Genomic DNA, 21,004 nt, shown 5'->3' with positions numbered 1-21,004 from the left:
CCTGCTAATCAGCGGCTGTAGGAAACTTTGGCTGGACTTTATTTATTGTTTTATTGTTGTTGTAAGCCGCCCTGAGCCACTTGTGGGAAGGGCGGGATAGAAGTCACCAAATAAATAAATAAATAAATAAATAAATAAATAAACCATTTCTCCTGCTAACATATTAAAAGCAAATCTGCCAAATTAGCAAGTCTACCAAATTGCACAGCAATTATGCTATCTGCATAAGAGATATGCAGGAGAACAGGGTAGGCTTTATTCAGAATAAGGGAGATCTTGAAGAAGTAATGTTAATGAGTGTAGTTAACATATTTCTTTATATAGTAGATGTATTGACAGTTTGCCTATTTAGAGCCAGTTTGGTGTAGTGGTTAAGTGTGCGGACTCTTATCTGGGAGAACTGGGTTTGATTCCCCACTCCTCCACTTGCACCTGCTGGCATGGCCTTGGGTCAGCCATAGCTCTGGCAGAGGTTGTCTTTGAAAGGGCAGCTGCTGGGAGAGCCCTCTCCAACCCCATCCACCTCACAGGGTGTCTGTTGTGGGGGAGGAAGGTAAAGGAGATTGTGAGCCGCCCTGAGACTCTTCGGAGTGGAGGGCGGGATATGAATCCAATATCTTCTTCTTCTATTTAGTGAGACTGCTTCTAATGATGTAAGAATAGAAACTTCCGCAAATTTTAAGACTGTTCATGGGTAGTTCAGGAAGAGCAGAAAGCAGGGGTTTAAATGGCTCCAACCTTCCTGCTCCCGGCTGCTTTTCATGGGGGAAACCCCTGCTTTTTGCACAGCACTTGTATAAACTGGTTGAACCTCCTGGTTCAAATCAGTTTGTAATTTGGGCACAAACCACAAAAATGTAGTTGGGTACCCATTCCTAAACAGAATTAAACCAAAAAGAGTTAAAGGAGAAAGGGATCTATTCCTATGAAACTCATTGCCACAGAAATTTAAATATCCACTGCTCAAAAAAGATTTTTAAAAGGGTTAGATTAATAAAGGAGATCCTTTTATCTGTAATGTATGAACTGCCTTCTTCCCCAGCTCCTGTCTTTGTGCCTTTAGTCCCACTGCACAGTATATGGGGCCTGGCTTGCCCTTTCTCATCAAGAAACCCTCACCCAAAGGAGGTAAGAAGAGAGACCCTCTCTCACCTGAGCCTCGCGCAACGTGGAGCGTAGCTCCTTGCTTGTACAGTTATTTTGAACGGCTCCCCAGGTCCCGTTGGAGAAGCAGCTCCGCAGCATCATCCCCTCTCTGCCCTCAGGGCACAGGATCTCAGCCACTCGCCCTGCCTTTGTCACATTCCACCTCCCTTGCAGGTTCTCGCCGGCGCAAAAGAGATCTCCATCTGCAGCACAATAAAAGCACAGAGCAAGCACACAGCGATTGTCCTCCTAAAGGTGTGCGTTCTACCTGTATTCATGTACATGCACACAAAGAGTCAAATTATGCATTATGAACTTACACAGCTTTGCATACTTACACTTAAGTTGCATAACTCATTCTGCTGCAGAAGAGGCAAAGTCAAATTGTGAAACTCACTGCCAGTGCATCTTGTTCAGCAGGGCAGATGACTTTAAACTGGGGTTAAGCAAGTTAATAGGGAAAAGCTTCCCCAAAGTGGTCTAGATATTTGCCAAATAAGTAAGCAATTTTTAAAAAGCACCCTAGGCTTCTAGTCTTCCTCATCTATCACATTACCTTGAATCACGCTCAGAGCCACAGTGGTTTGTGTGGATCCAAGGCCTCCACCTTCAAACGTGCACTGGTACATGGTGTCGCTGCTGGGACAGGAATCCAAGACAAGGGAGTGGCAGAGCGGGTCTTCAGAGCCCACCAAGTTAACTGAAGAGACAGGACATCACATGCTCAGTGGAGTGAGGAAGTAGTTTGAGTGTGTGAGAGAAAAATGGCTGAAGGTTCTCCTTGGCTTGAAAATGGCAACCCAGTTCGTTGCACTCTGGGAATGTACATGATCACATTTTACATGGCAAGAATACAAAGATGCCTCTTACTTCACACAAAATCTTATTGCCCTGACCTGGCTAGCCCAGGCAAGCACAATCTTGTCAAATCTTGGAAGCTAAGCAGGATCGACTCTGGCAAGGACTTGGATGGGAGACCTCCTTGGAATACCAGCAGTCAGGAGAACAGGGTAGGCCGTATTCCGCCACCTCTCTGAATATCCTCCAGGCCTCCAGTAAGGGTCAGTCACCAGAGGTCGCCATGACTTCCAGGTGCATGTGTGCACACACAAAAATACTAACAAATAAAATCTTATTGCCCTGTACAAGTGCTCATGCACTAGGTGATATAAACCAGATCCTAGCAGCCCTTTATAAACACAATTTAATGGCCAGAAATTCTCCCACTCAAACCTCCCACCAACAGTTATTTCGAATTGCGTTCCCAGACTTTGATGTTTCTCCCCCAAGGCCGTTTTCACAAAGTAGACACATCTGTCTCTAACCACAGAGACGTGATAAACTTTCACAGATGCTTTCATTTCCCGGAGGCCCCAATCTTCCACACTCTTATATACTACCATTGGTGTAATGTTATTATATCCTTAAGCCTATAAATAAATCCAATGGAAAATAATGGTTATATATGGCCCTATGGTTACATATGGATATCTGGACTACATATGGTTACATGTGGTTATATGCAGGGCTTCTTTTGAGCAGGAACGCACAGGAATGCAATTCTGGCTGGCTGGTGTCAGGGGGAGTGGCCTACTATGAAAATGAGTTCCTGCTGGGCTTTTTCTACAAAAAAAGCCCTGGATATATGGATTATATATGGTAACATCTGGAGTATACATAACAATGAATACATAAAGAAATATAAATGAAAATGTGGAAAATATATAGCTGCCTAATAAGCAACGACAAAAATACTGAGATAATCCAAAATACAGTTGCTGTCCCCTAGAATGAATATGCAATGTATAATAACTTGTCAGGACCCTGTTCCTGACACATCCAAGGATGAAGAGATCTGGGCATGCCCCCTTCCCCTTTACTCACCTGGGTTTGGAGCTCCAGGAGTCCAAGATGCATTTAATGCAACCCCTCTGTTCCGGATGCAGCACTGCAGCGACACTCTATCTGGGGAACTGCAGTTCATAGAGACTTGGGACAGGGTCTGGACAATGTCTGCTGCTACAAGGGGGACTGTAACCTTTTGCCTCAGTTCCTGTAGGGCCTTTCCATTCCAGTAGCGGCAGATATATTCTCCTGTGCAATAGACAAGGCAGAACTTTCAGCAGTTTGCACCTACCCTTTGCCCTTGAGCACTGAACGTGTGCGCATAGACCTATATGTGGGGGTGCACATTGAGGGAGGGAGGATGGCACCAAGGCTTGCCTTTTGGGTACGGCTAGGTTTACTTCAAGTCCAAAATAATCCCAGGGTTTGCATTGGAAATTACAGAAAAAGAAGCATTTGAGGAGGGGGGTGTAAAAGGACTTCAAGTTGCAGTCGATTTATGGCAGTCCCAGCTTTCAAGGGAAGAGAGAAGCAGAGGTGGTTTGCTATTGCCTTCTGCAGTCTTCCTCGGTGGTATCCTTCCCAAGGACCAACCCTGCTTAGTTTCTGAGATTTGACAACCTCGAGCTATACCATTCCTCCTTCCCTCCCTTACATTTGTTACACATGCATAATTTATTCAGGATTCAATCATTCAGTAACCCCCACACTGAAAAGCCTGAAGCCCTACCTCTTTTGACTGCAAACAGAATGTTGAGCTTCCCCTACCCTTGCTGAGATCAAGTCTAAGAACTTAAGAAAACAGAGTTTCTACGAATGCAAAATTAGGACCTGCTGTAAAAGGCTTGTGCCTGTTCTGCATGTAGACCACTCTCTTCCCAGTATCTAAAAGAAACTATCCCTCCTTAGTGAGGCCAGTAGGTGGTTAGACCCATAAACTGGAAAGCCACAAGGAAGGGTTCCTTCAAATTGTTGTAAGGTTATTTCCCTGTAGCACAATGATAATTGCTGTGTGTGTGTGTTTTTTTAAGACCTTTCAATGGCACACAGCAGAGGGAAAATGCAGGGGAATTAACAGCTGGTGGAATAAAGTGTGTACAGCAGTCTTGTGCAGATGGTCTTGCCAATGCAAAAGAGCATGCACAGAGAATTGTTGCATTTCAGATTAGTTTCTCCCAGCCTCAGCTTTAGACTGAAATGACCCATTCCTTAGAAAAAGAGAAGAGAAATACGGTACCAGCCCAGTCTGGGGAGGGAGAGGAGACAGTCAGCACAGCCTTTGAGCTGCTTTGCACTAGCATCACTTCCGTCCCAGTGCGGATCGCCTTTGCCTCACTCCGCTCAGGACTGAGCAAGTACCACTTCACATTAGTGGCTCCTTCTCCCAAGCTGAAGGAGAGAGTCAAGTCATCGTTGGCTCCCACAGAAGCTTGTTTGGGGGGCAGCGTAGAACTTTCTGAGACTGAAATGAAGAAAGAGGGTGTGGATCAGGCATGGGGGAGAGGGGGGTTGGGAGGGGCCTTAAGATGCAATCAGAGGTGCATTCCCAAGCAGCCACTACATTTCCCCTGTGTCCTCTCCTGCCCACCCAACATCTCTTCTTCACACCCTATGATAATCAGGAGAGCTGGTTTGGTGTAGTGGTTAAGTGTGCGGACTCTTATCTGGGAGAACCGGGTTTGATTCCCCACTCCTCCCCTTGCACCTGCTGGCATGGCCTTGGGTCAGCCATAGCTCTGGCAGAGGTTGTCCTTGAAAGGGCAGCTGCTGTGAGAGCCCTCTCCAGCCCCACCCACCTCACAGGGTGACTGTTGTGGGGGAGGAAGGTAAAGGAGATTGTGAGCCGCTCTGAGACTCTTCGGAGTGGAGGGCGGGATATAAATCCAATATCTTCATCTTCTTCTTCTGGATGATCATGCTAAAACTGCAGAGCCATTGTGTGGGCGCAGCCCGGGGGGGAGGGGAGGCTTACCTTTCCAGGCTGAGAAGAGTGACTGGCAGTAACCCGTGTTTGAAGAAGTCCAGCGAAGACACTGGCAAGGGGATGGGAGGAGGATGGAGACGAAGGGCTGGAAGATGCCACCATCTTCACAGGCCTGCAAATTTGCACAGAAGTCATTGTTCCACCAATAACCTGGAAGGCAGCGGCAGTTCCAGCTACCTCTCTGCAATGGATCACACTCTGGGCGGAAGGAAAAAAAGAAGGGAAGAACAGACGGGCAGAAATTTCATGAGCCTTTGAACACTTGGTCTAGGCTCCCCTGACAACTCTTTTCTCCACTTCCAGTCTTGGTCACTTTCCTCCCCACGTCTCAAATGTCTCCTGAACTCTATTCTGCTCCCCATTTTGGCTAGAAATATGGCTATACTGGAGGCAACAATGTGAAACTTTCTAATTTTACACTTTTTAGCATGCTCATCGTTATCATCCTGTCTAAAAGGAGTCAGAAGAAATGCTGCCCAAAAAGAGGAGCCTTGCTTTGATCTGGATACTTCAGGCTAGCCGTATCTCATCAGATCACAATGTTCCCTCTAAGCTGTGGAGCCTTGTAAGCAAAAATTCTGCTTTGTGAGCTACTGGCACTAAAATTGTGAGCTACTGCATAAATTAGTTCGCTCTGAGTTTGCCCCATCCTTCCTGAGCTAAGACAAAAATGTGTGAGCCAGAGGCTAAAAACCTATGAGCTAGCTCACAGAAACTCAGTTTAGAGGGAACACTGCTCAAGAGCTAAGCAGAAGCAGCCCTACTTAGTACTTGGACGGGAGACCACCAAGGAAGTCCAGGTCACTATGCAAAAGTAGACAATTGCAAACCACCTCTGCTAATCTCCTTCCTTGAAAACCCCATCGGGTCACTGTATGTCAGCTGTGATTTGATGGCACTTTTCACCACCAGCAGAGGCCTCTGGACCACTCTACCAGGAATGCTTGTAGGAGGTAGCAGAGTACAATTATCTTGCACTCAGGTTCCTCAGATGCTGTCTGGCACTTCCTCCATTAAAGGCCAAAATAATGCAGTACATGTTACATGAGTCATGTCACAGGTGCTCAACCTGACTTGCAGTCACAAATAGGATCAACTGTGCCTGGTCTATAGGTAAAGCAGCAGAACGCTGAGGACTGTACCACTTTGGACTGCAGACATGAGAGACTACATGTTTCAGTGTTCACCTACATTAATAATCCCTTGGTTGCAAAAACTGCATAGCCTGTAAAGGGCTGAGCTACAACCTTCTATACCAATATTCTAAGCCTTTATTTTGCAGGGAGTTTTTAAGAGAAAACCGTGGTCTCCCCCCTACACACACATAACAATTGCAGCCTGAAATAGTAGTGCCCATTTGACCTCTTCAGGAGTCTCCATTCTGTCACATTTGTAAACCAAGTCAAGAGACCCTCTTTTGAGGCAGCAGGCCAGATTGCAACAAAAGAAGGGAGTGGTGGAGGAGAGGAATTAAGTACAGGTTTTGAAATGGCTATGGCTTTAATGTCTGTAACTATAGCAACTTTGGCACTTCTCCTGGCTTGGCTGTTGCAGTTTGAAAATTTTTCTTGAAGGATATATTTATGCCAAAAGTGACTTGTGAGGGTGGAGAGTGAGGAAGCACCACAAGGTTATTTCTAATAACATAGAGAGTTCTAGAACTCAGGGGGTGAAGGAGATAACAGGTAGGGCAGGGTCCTCAGGGCAGTGCCTGTGAACACCTCAGCACCCGCCAACACATTTCCTGGCTCCCACCAAGTGTTTTTAGAAAATTGGGGGGGGGGGGCAGGCAGAGCACTTGCCCAACAGAGCTTCTGAATGACTATTGGAGATCAGATTGGCTGGTCAGATTAAAATAATGATGTTTCAGTGGCAGCTGCCAGCACAGTGTCTGTTTTATTCTCTCACACTCCTCTTTTCCCCATGTATTTTGTAAAATTATCCCTTTTCTCTCCTGCAGTTAAGCTATCTGTATGCCTTTGCTTCCTGAGGCAGCCACTGTGTGATTGTACCCACTGCCCAGTATCAGAATTCCAAAGGTGCACACAGGCTCAAAAAGGCTAGGGGACCCCTGCAGTAGTGTCTTCAGAGAACACAAGGCTGTTGCAAGACTCAGAATGGTAGTATTTGAGCAGCAGGGGCCAAGGATAGGGAAAGATCCTCCACATCCAGGTCTCCCGCTTCTTTAAACACCTCACTGTATTCTCCCTTGCTGCCCCGATGCCTAGAATTCCCTCCTAGAATCCATTATGTGGTGCCCCCTCTTTCTTCCTAGACTGCACTGATGGCAAAGTAGACAAAGCAAGGGGATGAAATGCATCAGGAGACTCAGACTGAGAACTACAAGACTACGGACTAGAGGCTTGATGTGACGGAACAAAAAAACAGTGCCAGGGCTTATATTTCCCTGCTGGATTTGTTAGAGTGTAGGAGAGCTATTCAGAGGGACAAACACAGTTGCTGATAGGTGATTCTGGAGCATTTTTAGCAGGGTCTGTCAGCTACTCACCTGTAGTTACAGCAAGGCTGATGATGGTGCTTGTTGTGCCAGCAACTGTCCGGGGGACACTCACAATACTGAGTGTACTCTGAGCCTCAGCTGAGTCCGTGGTAGCAGGGGCCACTGAGGTCAGCTTGATGTAGGCAGTACCACGAATGGTGCCTGAAGTAGCAAACACACGCAAACTGGAGATAGGGGCAGCTCAGGGGTACAGCGCATAAGATCCCCAGGCAGGCCACAGGTATCCCTAATAAAGAATCTCTAGTAAAGCCAGAATATGCCATGTTCATCCTAGTGGCCATAACCAGGTGACACGCAAGTGCTGCATCCCCTGTAGGTATACATGTGGAAAATGTCACATTTGCTAATTAATTCCCTATCCTGGAGCAGAACTTTTTCTAAAAGACATGCAGCCTCCTTCCAGATGCCTTAGGAGACAGCCTATTTCCCTCATCCCCAATTTAACCCTGATTTATTCTTTTATCCTAAAGTTCTCTTATCTTTACTCACCAGTTGCTCTTCTGACTCGAACTGAAGGATCACAGGAACTGATATCCTTTGTTGAACTTCCCCCACGCTACAAAAGATTAAACAAATTCTAGAAGATAGGCTCTGATTGGGGCCTACCTTGGCAAATTACTCTTCCCAGTCTTTCCCCATAATTGTCTTGTTGCAGTTGATGGGAAATTATATATTTGCTTTCCCAAATGACTCCGAAATTTACAATCCCCATTGACGCAGTGAATTTTGAGTATATGCCACTAGTGGCTACTGACTAGCTGCCTATGTGATGACAAATTCTGCCAACTGTACAAATATTCTTGCTATTCTGCTTGCTATAAATTATGAACAAATCAGTAATTCAAGAATATGGGATGCTCAATTCAAGATAAAACAGGAACTGTGAACACATTATTTGTGCAGAATGTAGCATCACTAGTTTAAGGCAGATGAACCAAGGGGATGGATCTGTATTCAGCAGCCTTGACCAAGCCCAGCATATCTAAGACAAGTGGCAGGGCCCCCAAGATAGATAAAATGGCTTCCAGGAATGTTTAAGCCCCGGCACAAAGAGCTCTGCAAACTAAATGCAAGGCCATTTGAAGGATCATAAGAAGAGGATTTTGTTTTGTGGCGCTGCCTTAGGTTTCGAAGAGGAGGAGACTATATTTATAACCTGCTCTTCACTTGGAGTCTAAGGGTGGTTTCCAATCTCCTTCCTTTCCTCTCCCCACAACAAATGCCCTATGAGGTAGGTGAGGCTGAGAGAGCTCTGGATGAGAGCTGCTCTTGAGAGAACAACTCTGAAAGAACTCATGACTGACCCAAGGTCATCCACCAGCTGTATGTGCAGGAGTGGGGAATCAAACCCAGTTCTCCACACGAGACTCCACACTCTTAACCACTACACCACACTGGCTACCCCTACTTGCTGGTCCCACAAGGAAGTGGTCAGTTTGTAGAACATCCCCAACTGTGTCAACTTGTGGGAGCAAACATCCTCAGATTTACATATGTTTTTTTCTCAGCTCCTGGGAAGGACAGGAAATGCCCATCTGCATGCAAAACTCAGTCTCTGGTGAAGGGGGAGGGGGCTCACAGGAGGTCTGATGCAGTTTCTGGGGCATGCATTGCCAGCCCAAAGCAGAGAGGGATGGATGGGCACAAGACCTGGTCACAGTGGTGTGGAGACTGGGGGATTCTTTGCAAGCTGGTATTTTGTCTTGACTACAGTCAAGTCTCATCTAGGGTTGCCAACTCTAGGTTGGAAAACCCCTGGAGATTTTAGGTGGGGAGCCTGGGAGGATGGGGTTTGAGGAGGGGAGGTACACTAGAGAACTATAATGCCATGCTGTCCACTTTCCAAAGCAGCCATTTGCTCCAGGAGAACTGATCTCTGTCATCTGGAGACCAGTTGTAGTTCCAAGAGGTCTCCAGGTACCATCTGGAGGTTGGCAACCATAGTCTCAGCTGTTTCAGTCTGCTGTTCCTTCTCTCTCAGGCACACTCAGATCAATGTGGCCACCTACAGCCACAATTTATTTTAGGAGAACAACAAATTTAGCCATGCAAGATGGATCCAGGAGAGAATCTTCAATGGGAGGAAAATGGGTTTCTTGTGCTTCAGGCACTATATACTATTACTCACTTTGGCTTCTACTGACTGGCACATGGTGCATATTTGAAATTTATCTACATCTTTGTTACCATAAGCTCAGCATAGAGTTCACTCTCCAAAGCAGTAATTTTCTCCTTGAGAACAACCTTGTGACCTGGAGATCAAACTTCCTCCTGCCTGACTCTCTTCTGACTCATCCTCTGCTTCTCCCAATCTGTCCTATTTAAAGAACAAAGATATCCCTCCAGGGCAGAAGCCACATCATTTTCTCAGTCCCATAGAGCACCAGTTGGCAGCTTTTGGGGAGGGAAGGCAGCCTGGTATAGCCCAATCTTGTCAGATCTTGGAAGCTAAGCAGGGTCGGTACTTGAAAGCGAGATGACCAATTAAGGCTCTGTAGAGGAAGGCAATGGCAAACCACCTCTGCTTCTCACATGCCTTGAAGCTCCTTGGTGAGGTCTCGATAAGTCCCTAAGTTGGCACTTTACATGCGCACACACAGGCAATCTTTTGGCCCATGTGTCAAGAGACCCTCACCTACTTTAAAAATAGAAGAAGACTGTAGATTTATACCCAGCCCTTCTCTCTGAATCAGAATCTCAGAGCGGCTTACAATCTCCTTTATCTCCTCCCCCCACAACAGACACCCTGTGAGGTGGATGGGGTTGAGAGAGCTTTCACAGAAAGCTATGGCTGACCAATGGCTATTCCAGCAGCTGCAAGTGGAAGAGTGGGGAATCAGTCTGTACACTTAACCACTACACCAAACTGGCTCTCTGGTATCCCAGGAAATCAAAGGGTAGGGGTGAGACCTCATGACTCAACTCAGTCCTTTGGGCAGAGAACCAGTTCCAAGCAAACTGGTCTGGCATGCAAGCTGTTCAGCAGTCATGCTAAGGGAAGCCTATTCCTGACATAGAATTCCAGGACTGCAGGGATCCAAAAGCACATTGAGGCTGATCAAGGGTTGCCACATTTCCCTTAGCTACCAGTGGGATAGGCCACCAGATCCAGGTTGGAAAACTCCTTAAGATTTGGAGATGGAGCTTGGAGAGGTCAGGGATCTCAGTGGGGTCCAATGCCACAGAGTCCACACTCCGAAGTATCCATATTCTCCACTCCAGGCAAACTGATCTCTGTAGTCTGGAGATGAGCAGCTGTAATTCCAGGGGATCCCCAGGCCCCACCTGGAGGCTGGCATCTCTAGGCTGACCTTCTTGTTCCAAAATCACCCCCTTACCACCTCTCATCAAATGTACATCCAGAGCAGCTGGTGGAGGCAATGCAGAGAAGGGCCTTTCAGAGCAAGGAGAAACTTCCGACCCAAGAAAGCTAATCCATCTCACCAGCCCTTAATCCACTCCAGAGCTTTTATCCGGTAAGAACTGCAAAGACCTGTCAGAACCTGAGCAGGAGCAAAAAAATTTCTGCAGACTGAATCACAACAAAAACTATGACTTTTTTTTGCTCAGGTGGAAGGATTGACTCAGCCATGTTTCACCCAACATCCTACCTAATTGTGGCATTCACTACAATTGTTCCCAATTGTGCAATTGCTCCCAAGGAAGGCAAAGCAGGTGGGTGAATATAGATTTCAAAAGTTAAATCTGTGAGCTGAAGTGGGGCAAATGGATGGCCAAAGAAATTTAGGAAAAGCAGAAGTGAGACTTACCCCATGTGCAGCTCCTTCCATAACGGATCCCAAACTTTGAGGCAGGCAGCTTATTAGTGACACAAAAAACAGACAAGGGAGCATCATGCCTAAGTGACCTCCAGCAAGTCTGTCCCTGAGCTTCCTACGCTGCATGTCCGCCAGCTAAAGCTGACTCCAGCTCAGAAATGCAAATGAATGAGGCAGTAAGTCCAAGATCCAGCCAGGATGAAACCCAAGGCTTGTGTGTGCTCAGGTGGAGGACCAAAAGCGGGCAGGATGCAGATCAGGGACTCAATTTGCATTCAGGCTCATGGAGCTGGGCCTGGAAAAGTCACCAAGGAGCAGGATTTAGAGAAGATCTAGTGGGTAAGGATAAGAGGCTGAATGTGGTTTCCAGCTCCCAATCTTCAGTGGGGTATAATGCCATAGAAGCTACCTTCCAAACCAGGCATTTTCTCCAGAGGAACTGATCTCTGGGAAATCTCCTGGCCCTAGCTGGAGGTTGGCAAGAGCAGCTTAACACTGTATTTGCATTTCAGTTTGGTCCTTGCTAGCAGCCAGTTCAGTTCCAGGTTTCATCGATGTATCTTTGTGGTTAAAATAATATTACCTGTGGGGTAGATAACTTCTCTTTGTGTCCTGCTCTTCATGATATCTAATACACAAAAATGGTAGATGACAACATGCTAAATTCACTACAAAATTGAATGGTTTCATTCTGCTCCAGAAAATCTTGGGCAACTTCCGGAATAAACTAATTACAGTCTGTCCAAAACTCTGGAGTGGACTCAAGAAATTGCAGTGGATCCTGGAATGGGCTCTTAAATAGCGACAGGAATGGCCTATGGAGATAACCAGTAAAACTTAGTGTAGCTTAAACACATCAGCAGGCCAGCCTAGATTTTAACATTGCATGCTATTTTATTATTTATTAACAAGGTGGCCAACAAATTAAAACATACAAATAAAATCTCATCTTTCAAGCCATTAAAACCGACACACAAATCTATCAAGAAGACGACGAAGAAGATGATGATATTGGATTTAAACCCCGCCCTTAACTCTGAATCTCAGAGTCTTGGAGCAGTTTACAATCTCCTTTACCTTCCCCCCCACAACAGACATCCTGTGGGGCTGAGAGAGCTCTCAGAGAAGCTACCCTTTCAAGGGCCACTCTGCGAGAGCTATGGCCAATCCAAAGCCATTCCAGCAGCTGCAAGTTGAGGTGTGGGGAATCAAATCCAGTTCTTCCAAATAAGAGTCCAGGCATTTAACCACTACATCAAACTGGTGAGAACTGGAGCTGAATACACAGAAGGGGAGGGAGCTCAGAGAAGAGGTCACCATGGAGTCTGCCCTCTGAAGCTGCCATTTTCTCCACAGGCCCTGATCTCTGCAGCCAGGAGATAGTACCAATTCTGAGAGAACTCCAGGCCCCACCTGAATGTTGGCAACCATGTGCTGCTGTGGTATGGCAGTTATTCTATTCTGTTTCCTTTTTACCCTACCCCCAACTTGTTCCAAGGAGCTCAGGGCTGCATATTTGGTTCTCTCCACTCCTCCATGTTATCTTACAACAACCCTGTGAGCCTGAGGTAGGTCAGGTTGGACAAGGCAGGATCACTTAAAAGCTCTGGAATAATTAATAAATTAGCATATTTTCCTCCCATAAATCAATCTCAGCCTGTTCCATCTTCCTGTATGATTTGGGGCAAAGCTTCCAGCTCAGAGGCTGATGCGAGTTCTGGCATCTTTCCCTCTAAAGTTTAGCCACTATACTGGCCCAGAGTTGCTTGAGAGTGAAAGAAGAGGTGAGGTTTATCAACGTATGCTTGTACATACACCCAATTTCAGGGTGTGCCCATGGAAAGAGCACGCCTAAGTGAAACTAGGATGTTTTTCTGCAAGAGGGTACATCAGATTAGATAAATGAGTGTGTCAGGTGTTGTTGTGTGAGTGTGTGTGGAGAGGTAGATTTCTTTCTTAGACTTTACTACCACTTGTTCTGCGTCTCGGTGTGTGGGTTTGTTGACTGCAAGCCAAGAGCCCAGAGTCTTGTTTGGGCTTGAAGAGGAGGAGCCATGGGGAATGTGGGAAGGCAAGAGAGCTGAGATCACTTCCCTGGTACGGTTAGAGACCGACACAAAGACTGGGTCTATTGCAGACCAAAGGCTGCGTATGAATCCGAGGGGTTCTTATCTGGGGATGGATTGGACACCAGCTGCACCTTAGATCTCATCTTTCCGGGTGCCCAGCCAGCCCAGGGCACCCCCGTCCACCACCCACATTGAACACAAGAATATTGTCCAAAAGGACCTTTGCTAGCACAACAGCTCTAAACTCTGCTGGATGGTGAGTGCATAATGTGCTGGATGTATTTGTATAACATGCCCTGTCTCTGTTTTCATGTCAGCCCAAGAACCTTCAGGCTTCTGAAGAAAGCTGCTCATGTTTTTGTTGGCTGGCCATTTGAACTAACTGCCTTGCACCTACCTCCCGCCCATGCAAAGCCATGATGAAGTAATTAAACAAATGTCAGATTCTGTGCATGGCAGCCAGGGTACATGAACCTCTGGCCCCAGACTGGGAGTTGAGAGGCCACCAGTTGCTGCTACTGTACTTAATTTGTATCTAATTTTGGCACAAATTCTCCAAAAATAGTTGTGGTGACAAAATACTCGTGTTTTTACAATGGACTTTGAAATAATGAGAATTCGGCCTGTGTGAGTACTTGGGGGGGGGTGATAGCGTATGGAAGAGAGAAGAGGAAATGGGGGGTATTATTGTTTCAGGTGAGGATCATCAGGGCTTTTTTGTAGAAACAGCCCATCAGGAACTCATTTGCATATTAGGCCACACCCCCGATGCCAAGCCAGCTGGAACTGCGTTCCTGCTTAAAAAAAAGTCCTGGGGTTCATTATTTATTTGCTTCCTTTAGAGACCATTCTTCACCCCACTGGGGACCCAAAGTGAGTTAAATATGCTCCCTTTCTCCATTTTATCTTAACAACAACCCTGTGAGGTAGGTTAAGCTGAGAGTGTATGACTATCCAAGGTCACAAGCCTCCATGTCAGAATGTTGATTCAAACCTGGGTCTCCCAGATCCTAGTCCACCCCGACTGCTAAGTCCAGCTCAGCTAGCCAGCCCAGACTTTCTCCCCCTTGTCCCCAGGATTTTCTACGCTATTTCACAGTTCTCATCACTGCAAAGGCAGGCTTAAAAAAAAACTTTGCTACTTTACTGATGCATGCTTCCAAGTTAAAAAAGAGGGGGAATTGAACAAATCCATGGATCATTGGTCCAGCAACGACTGTTAGCCATGATAGCTAAATGGAACCTGATTTCTTGGGGTGGGGCAAGGAGTAGAAGCCTGGGCTTCTCTGTCCTTCTTCTTGGGGCATCTGCTAGCCATTGTATGAAACAGGATGCTAGAGCAGATAGGCCACTGGTATGATACATTTAATGAATGGTCTTAGGAAAAGGCAAAATGCAATAGTGGGGAATTAGATTTGAATAATTTGCTACAGAAAGTCCACTGCAGCATTGTGACAGAAAACCAACATTTTCTTGAATGCTGGAATTTAAGAACCAATATGGTGAAGCATGCCAGTCACCTGAGCTACCAGAGCCAGCAGCTGCTTGTAGTTTCAGGGAATTGCTTTTTATATTCTCTTATGGTTACACAGACACTTTCCCTTACCACTGTTTCTCAAAACAAGACTTTCTCCCAGTGTCTAATACATGAGACACAGATTAACTGTTCCACACAACTGATAAGACTTTATTTTTCAGCAATCTCTAAAAACAGCATATTCAGGCTGCTTGTCAAGGAAGCAAAACAATTTTCAGTTATAGATAACAAACTTACACACTATGCTCTTATAGTTAGAACTCTTACACCTTATAGTTACAACAATTTCCAATTTTAATAACAAGGCTCACACACACTATTTTTCTTAGACAGAAAGTCTTATACAATTTTATACCTACTAGATTCTAAGTTAGATGCTTAAGCCTGACAGAAGCTAAATTTCTAAGCTCTCAATATTTCTCTTCTCTAAATTCTATCAACCCAATCTTCTGTTAAGCAAAACATCCTCAGACAAACTCTCTTCTGACCTAGATTCTCTTCTGGCAGTTAAATTCTACCCACTTGTAGGCAACAAGTGATTTTAAGTGCTTCAAACACTATATGAATAGCCTGCAAATTTTAAGGGTTGTTTTCATAAAGGGGCAACTTAGAATTTTTCTGCTTCCTGGCAGACATCCGTGTTTTGGTTTCACCAGACAAATGCCAGAGGATACAGAGGACAGAGAAGAAGGCAATAGCAAACCACCTCTGTTAGTTTCTTGCCTTGAAAATAGGGTTGCCGATGTCCAGGTGGGGTCTGCAGATCTCCTGGACTTGCCACTGATCTCCAGACAACAGGGATCAGGTTCCCAGGAGAAAGTGACTGCTCTGAAGGGAGGACCCTGTGACCATGTACCCCAACCCCAGTCCTCCCCAAGGCTCCACCCCCAACTCTCCAGGAATTTCCCAATCCAGAGCTGGCAACACTACCTGAAAACGCTACAGGGTTGCCATAAATCAGCAGTGAGTTGACAGCACTTTATATACAAACATACAGAGGACAGGGCAGCTCCCATTTCCTCCACCCCACCCCCAGCTACACACTTCCTGAGACAAAGAACAATTTAAAATAATGGTTTCCTATTTACAGTAACATTTTACTAGGTCCTGGTTGTAAGTCAACACTCAACAGGTGCCTGGCTGCAGGCTTCCTGTTTGAATAAATATTAAGCAAAACGGAAGGGAGTGGTGAGAGGAAAAACCCCTTGCTGAGAAAGGAAGGTTTGGGGTTCAAGTCTTGTTAATTCTTAAAGACCTCGTTCTTCTTCCATCATTGTCCTGGCTTGAATGCTTTTTGCCTTGGGGTAGAGTTGCCAGCCTCCAGGTGGGGCCTGGAGATCTCCTGCTTTTACAACCGATCTCCAGCTGGCAGAGATGAGCTCCCCTGGAGAAAATGGCTGCTTTGAAGGGTGGGCTCTAGGGCATTGTACCATGCTGAGGCCCCTTCCCTCCCCAAACCCCGCCCTCTCCCGGATCCACCCCCAAGGTCTCTAGGTATTTTCCAACACAAACCTGGCAGTGGAGATGGGGGGCTGGAAGCTGGGAAAATCTGGCTATCCATGCTGATGAAAGATAACACTTTTTCTTATAAGCCCTGGCTGCTGTGGATGTTTGAGTAAACTAATGAAAGCTTGCACTCATAACATGCTGAGCACCCGTAAAACAGTCTCCCTCAATGAGGGCTTTTTTGGGGGGGAGCAGGAATGCACAGGAATGCAGTTCCAGCTGGCTTGGTGTCAGGGTGTGTGGCCTTATATGCAAATAAGTTCCTCCTGGGTCTTTTCTTTTAAAAAACCCTGTGTGAAAATGGTGATGCCAATGGGTGTGACCTAATATGAAAATGAGTTTCTACTGGGCTTTTTCTTAAAAAAAAAAAAGCCCCAGCCCTCATAGGCCCTTTTGTTAAACAACTGGCCCTCTTTCTGGTGGCTTTGGAGCAAGGGCCTCCCAGAGACTTACTTAGCTGTCTTCTTTGTCCCAGAGTGCTGAACAGCACACAGCTCATCAGCAGCTACTTCAAGCACAGAAATTGTGAGCTAAGCACTTTGGAGGAAGTTTAACAAGACCACTGGCCTGCCTCTTTTAAAATTTGAGCAACGCTTTAAAAATGGTAGCTCTGAAGGCTGTTTTGAATAACTTTAAGGGCAATAAATATAAGCTCCTCAAGATAACTTTCACATGACACAAGCTAAACTGAAGCAGGATCCACAACTGGGGAATGTTGAGCTATACCAACAAAATAAATCAAGAAGCTCGAAGATTAATAAAGGCTAAAAATAATGATTACCTCATAAACTTTCATGAGTCAGAAAGCATTACACCTCAGATGCATGAAGTGAGCTCACAAAAGCGGATGCTGGAATCCGTTTTGTTAGTTCATGGCACAGAGTGGTAAAGCTGCAGTACTGCAGTCCGAGCTCTCTACTCACAACCTGAGTTCGATCCCAGCGGAAGGTGGGTTTCAGGTAACCAGCTCAAGGTTCACTCAGCCTTCCATCCTTCCAAGGTTGGTAAAATGAGTACCCAGCTTGCTGGGGATAAAGTGTAGATGACTGGGGAAGGCAATGGCAAACTACTCTGAAAAAAGTCTGCCGTGAAAACATTGTGATGTGACATCACCCAAGTCAGAAACAACTGGTGCGTGCACAGGGGACTACCTTTACTTTTTTAAAGATACTCACAGACTTCTGTAATATGAAGTAAACCACTCCCCTCTTCACATCTTAACTTTCACACAATGCTTTGTGTTTTGGCTCAGATATACTTCATCTCTGCCATTTAAAAATGCTACTTCCCAAGAGAAAGGTGTTATAGTTTAAAGCAAAGAAGGGGACAGAGGAACATATGACTCTTGGGCAAATGGAGTTAATGGAGAACCTTAAGAATGCAGTGACTCCACCAACACTGCATCCACACATTATTGAATTATGATTATTGTCATTTATTGTTATTGTTCAGTTACAGACCAGGATTTCAAAATGGTCATCTGAATTTTTAATTAATCCATTGGTTTGGTTTGTTTTATGTTTGTTAGTTGTTTTTGAAATTATGTAAATTGTTTTATTCTTGATGTGACCTGCCCTGAGACATTCTGGGAAGGGCGGGATAGAAATGTGAAGTAATAAATAAAAATAAATAATTTTGCAACTGGGTTGGCTTGCCCACACAGGAAAATCGAGTTGCAAATATTGTTATTGCTGAACGACAATGTAATATCCGATGATATGCAAATACACATCATTGCATTGAATACATACTGAGATCAATGTAAAAAAATACTTTGAAAGAGATTGATGCTTTGCTGGAGAGCCAGTTTGGTGTAGTGGTTAAGACTGCAAACTCTAATCTGGGAGAACTAGGTTTGATCCCCCACTCCTCTAAGTGCAGCAGCTGGATGACCTTGGGTTAGTCACAGTTCACTCAGAGCAGTTCTCTCAAGAGCTCTCTCAGCCCCACCTACCTCACAGGAGAGGAGACAGGATAGGAGATTGTAAGCCGCTCTGAGACTGAGTGAAGGCTGGGGTATAAATCCAATCTCTTCTTCTTGCAGGGCTCAGAAGATGAAGAGACAAAGCGATCCGTGGCCCACTGGACAGTATCAGAGGTGTGTGCCTGGCTGGACAGCAGACCCTTGGGGGCTCAGGGGGGGCCCCTGCTGGAGGCAGCAAGCAACCATGCTATCTCTGGCAAGGCACTGCTGAGGCTGACAGAGGAGACAATGGAGCGCATGGGCATAGTGCCACAGAGCCTACGTCAGCAGCTGCTGCATGAAGTCCTCTGTCTCCGCATTCAGCAGGAAATGGAAGACTTGCTGGACATTACAGATGGTGAGGGTCTCCCCTATTGGGTTCAAACTGCGCAAACACTAGACACATTTGTTCAACTGGTTTGGAAGCAAGGCCATGTCTGATTTGAAGGGGACATGTCAGTGTGTGTAGAAAATCCAAGTCCTGCCACAATATTTTAATTTAGATACGTAGACCCCTCTCTGCCCTTCATTGGAGACTCAACGTGGTTCACATTATTCCCCCCTCCCTCATTTAATTCTAATAAATATCCAGAATGGTAGACCAGGGTGAGAGAGTGACTGGCCCAAAAACTTTACTGATTTCTTGTATTCTCCCTCTTGTGGCAGCTGCTTTATGGCAGCCATTTTATGCCTGCAGCCATTATGCTGTGTCTGAATTCAGGCTCAAAAAGGTTATAGGTAGTGGCTCATAATTGTCTGAGATGACAGAAGACACAAGGAGCAGGACAAAGGGAGAGAGAGAAGTGACAGGATAGGTAATAGATCCAGCTGCTGATAAAAGAGACAAAAGCCAGTTCTAATTCCTCTTAAGTAGCTGCTTGGGACAGCACAAGCAAGACAATGCTGATAAACCACAGGGGCTAGGCTCATGGCCAGCCACCAGAGGCACAGGAGTGCCTAAACTTGTGTGCTATTATGGACTAGCTCCCAATCTAGCTTCCAGAGGCTTGGCACAGAGCCCAGCTGGGACAGCACAGGCCCCCATGGTGATGAGTACACCACACTTAGGGTGACAAAATACCTCAAACTGGCTTGGACAGTGGCTCTCGCTTCTGCTGCTAGGACTCCAAACTGGAAGAGTAGGGAAATTAACCAAGAGTGGGGCTCTTTTTGCTTGACCTAAAGAATGCCTAGCAATGCTTTTGTTTTGTGCTGGTGGCAGGACAAAAAGAGCAGCACCTTTCTACTGTAAAAATACCAAAACCAAACCTAAAAGTCAAAAGCGTCAAGGAAAAAAACACACATCAAGGAACATCCCTCAAATGATGCTTGATGATATTAATCACTGTTAGTTCTTTTGGGGCACCTCCCATTTGCAGGTAACAGCTAGAGCGGCATCAGCAGGAAAGAAGAGTGACGCTTGTCATTCAAATTAACCAAAAGCAGCTCTGAGGTTCAGCCTTCTTCAAAACCAGCATGTTCTTGAAGGCACCCTCAAAACAGAGCACTAGACAACTTGTCAAGCCAGTTTATGCTCATGCCAAATTCCCATGGCTTCAAAACAGGGCTTTCAAACAGGGCTTCTTCCCCACCCTTCACCGTTTGCTTAATCTTTGCTTGTAAAGACCTGGTTTCTGTGTATGCGTGGTAAAATTGGCTACACCATTTCAGACTGCAGGGGAAAAAGTATTGTTTCATGCTTCCCTTTATAACTCCCCCCCCCCAAAAAAAATAGCAGAGTGCAAGGTTTTAGCCTAACTGAATGCTGTGCTAGTTTTCCATAATAATGGATTATTAATGGAAGAGGAGTTTCAAATAAACATAAACACCACCAGCCATCTGAAATGGTACATGCCATTCTATCACCTCATCACTCTGCCTCCTCAGTATCTTACAGGTCTACACCAAGCCGAAACTCCACACTCAAATGGGGCTGCCTCCTGTTTCCATTGGCTGGTGGTGCCACTCTTGGTTCCACCTTCTACACATCTATTTATTTCAGCTGCTCCTCACCATCTTCTGCCAGGGTGGGATTTTAGCTAGGTAGAATTAACTATTATTTTACTTCCTTTTCACAGAGAGTGACTCAAAAGTGTCTGCAACTGAGTGAGCAGCTTGGGAGAAAGCAGGCAGCTCAGCTTATGACATATCAAGTTGTGGATCCAAGCATCAATGTCATGCAAGGGATTAAAGACTACAGCGAGGGGTGGTAGTGGAATGGAAGCTGCTGGACTTCGGACCTCATCTAACAATGCCTCCATTATCAGGAAACAGGGATTCTCTCAAGGAAGGAAGACTACTCTTGCAGGGTTTGAGGAAGCTATACATCACACTGCTTAATAAAATGGGATTACTTGAAAAAAATGCCATTCTTGAGCTTTCATGCATCTATGGTATTTCCATGGTAGATCTCTCAAGTGGCTTTTGATACAATTGATCATGGTATCATCCTTTTGGACCACATTTCCAGGTTAGGATTGGGAGCCTCATTCGACAGTGGTAGGTTTCAAAAGGTGGTGCTGGTACTGCTTGCATTTTGCCTCTGTTGTAAGAGTTTGTCTCTAGCCCTTTCTGTTGCAGAGATGAGGGGCTCAAAAAGGTGACTTATGAGAACAAAGACTTCAGAATTAAGAACATTAAGAAGCCATGTTGGA

General features: G+C 45.6%; 2 protein-coding genes across 2 annotated transcripts in view; one reads left to right on the top strand and one right to left on the bottom strand.

The window, feature by feature from the left end:
• The window catches only part of ADGRF3 (adhesion G protein-coupled receptor F3), a 28,740-nt gene extending 17,453 nt beyond the window's left edge, over positions 1-11,287 (bottom strand). Inside the window, exons 1-8 of the mRNA XM_060249152.1 lie at positions 11,267-11,287; positions 10,941-10,999; positions 7,485-7,660; positions 4,964-5,173; positions 4,229-4,453; positions 3,031-3,240; positions 1,703-1,846; positions 1,153-1,349 (exon numbers count right to left, since the gene is read on the bottom strand). Coding sequence (XP_060105135.1) covers positions 1,153-1,349; positions 1,703-1,846; positions 3,031-3,240; positions 4,229-4,453; positions 4,964-5,173; positions 7,485-7,660; positions 10,941-10,999; positions 11,267-11,287 — 1,242 coding nt within the window. The remainder of the gene's footprint in view (positions 1-1,152; positions 1,350-1,702; positions 1,847-3,030; positions 3,241-4,228; positions 4,454-4,963; positions 5,174-7,484; positions 7,661-10,940; positions 11,000-11,266) is intronic.
• A 2,025-nt stretch (positions 11,288-13,312) lies between these two features.
• Positions 13,313-20,696, top strand: LOC132587652 (sterile alpha motif domain-containing protein 12-like). The gene is made up of 3 exons (XM_060259972.1): positions 13,313-13,600; positions 18,432-18,708; positions 20,429-20,696. Exons 1-3 carry the CDS (start codon positions 13,598-13,600, stop codon positions 20,458-20,460), a joined length of 312 nt encoding a protein of 103 aa, XP_060115955.1. The 5' UTR covers positions 13,313-13,597; the 3' UTR covers positions 20,461-20,696.
• The last annotated feature ends 308 nt before the right edge of the window (positions 20,697-21,004 follow it).

The sequence above is a fragment of the Heteronotia binoei genome, chromosome 1 (genome assembly GCF_032191835.1).
Source record: "Heteronotia binoei isolate CCM8104 ecotype False Entrance Well chromosome 1, APGP_CSIRO_Hbin_v1, whole genome shotgun sequence".
NCBI classification, from domain to species: Eukaryota; Metazoa; Chordata; class Lepidosauria; order Squamata; family Gekkonidae; genus Heteronotia; species Heteronotia binoei.
The sequence above is the reverse complement of the archived record's forward strand: the minus strand, read 5'-3'. Positions and strand labels throughout refer to the sequence as shown.

Excerpts from the sequence above, each read along its gene's own strand:
- LOC132587652 (XM_060259972.1), top strand. Across the intron at positions 18,709-20,428 it reads CTTGCTGGACATTACAGATG|AGAGTGACTCAAAAGTGTCT; the intron begins GTGAGGGTCTCC and ends TCCTTTTCACAG.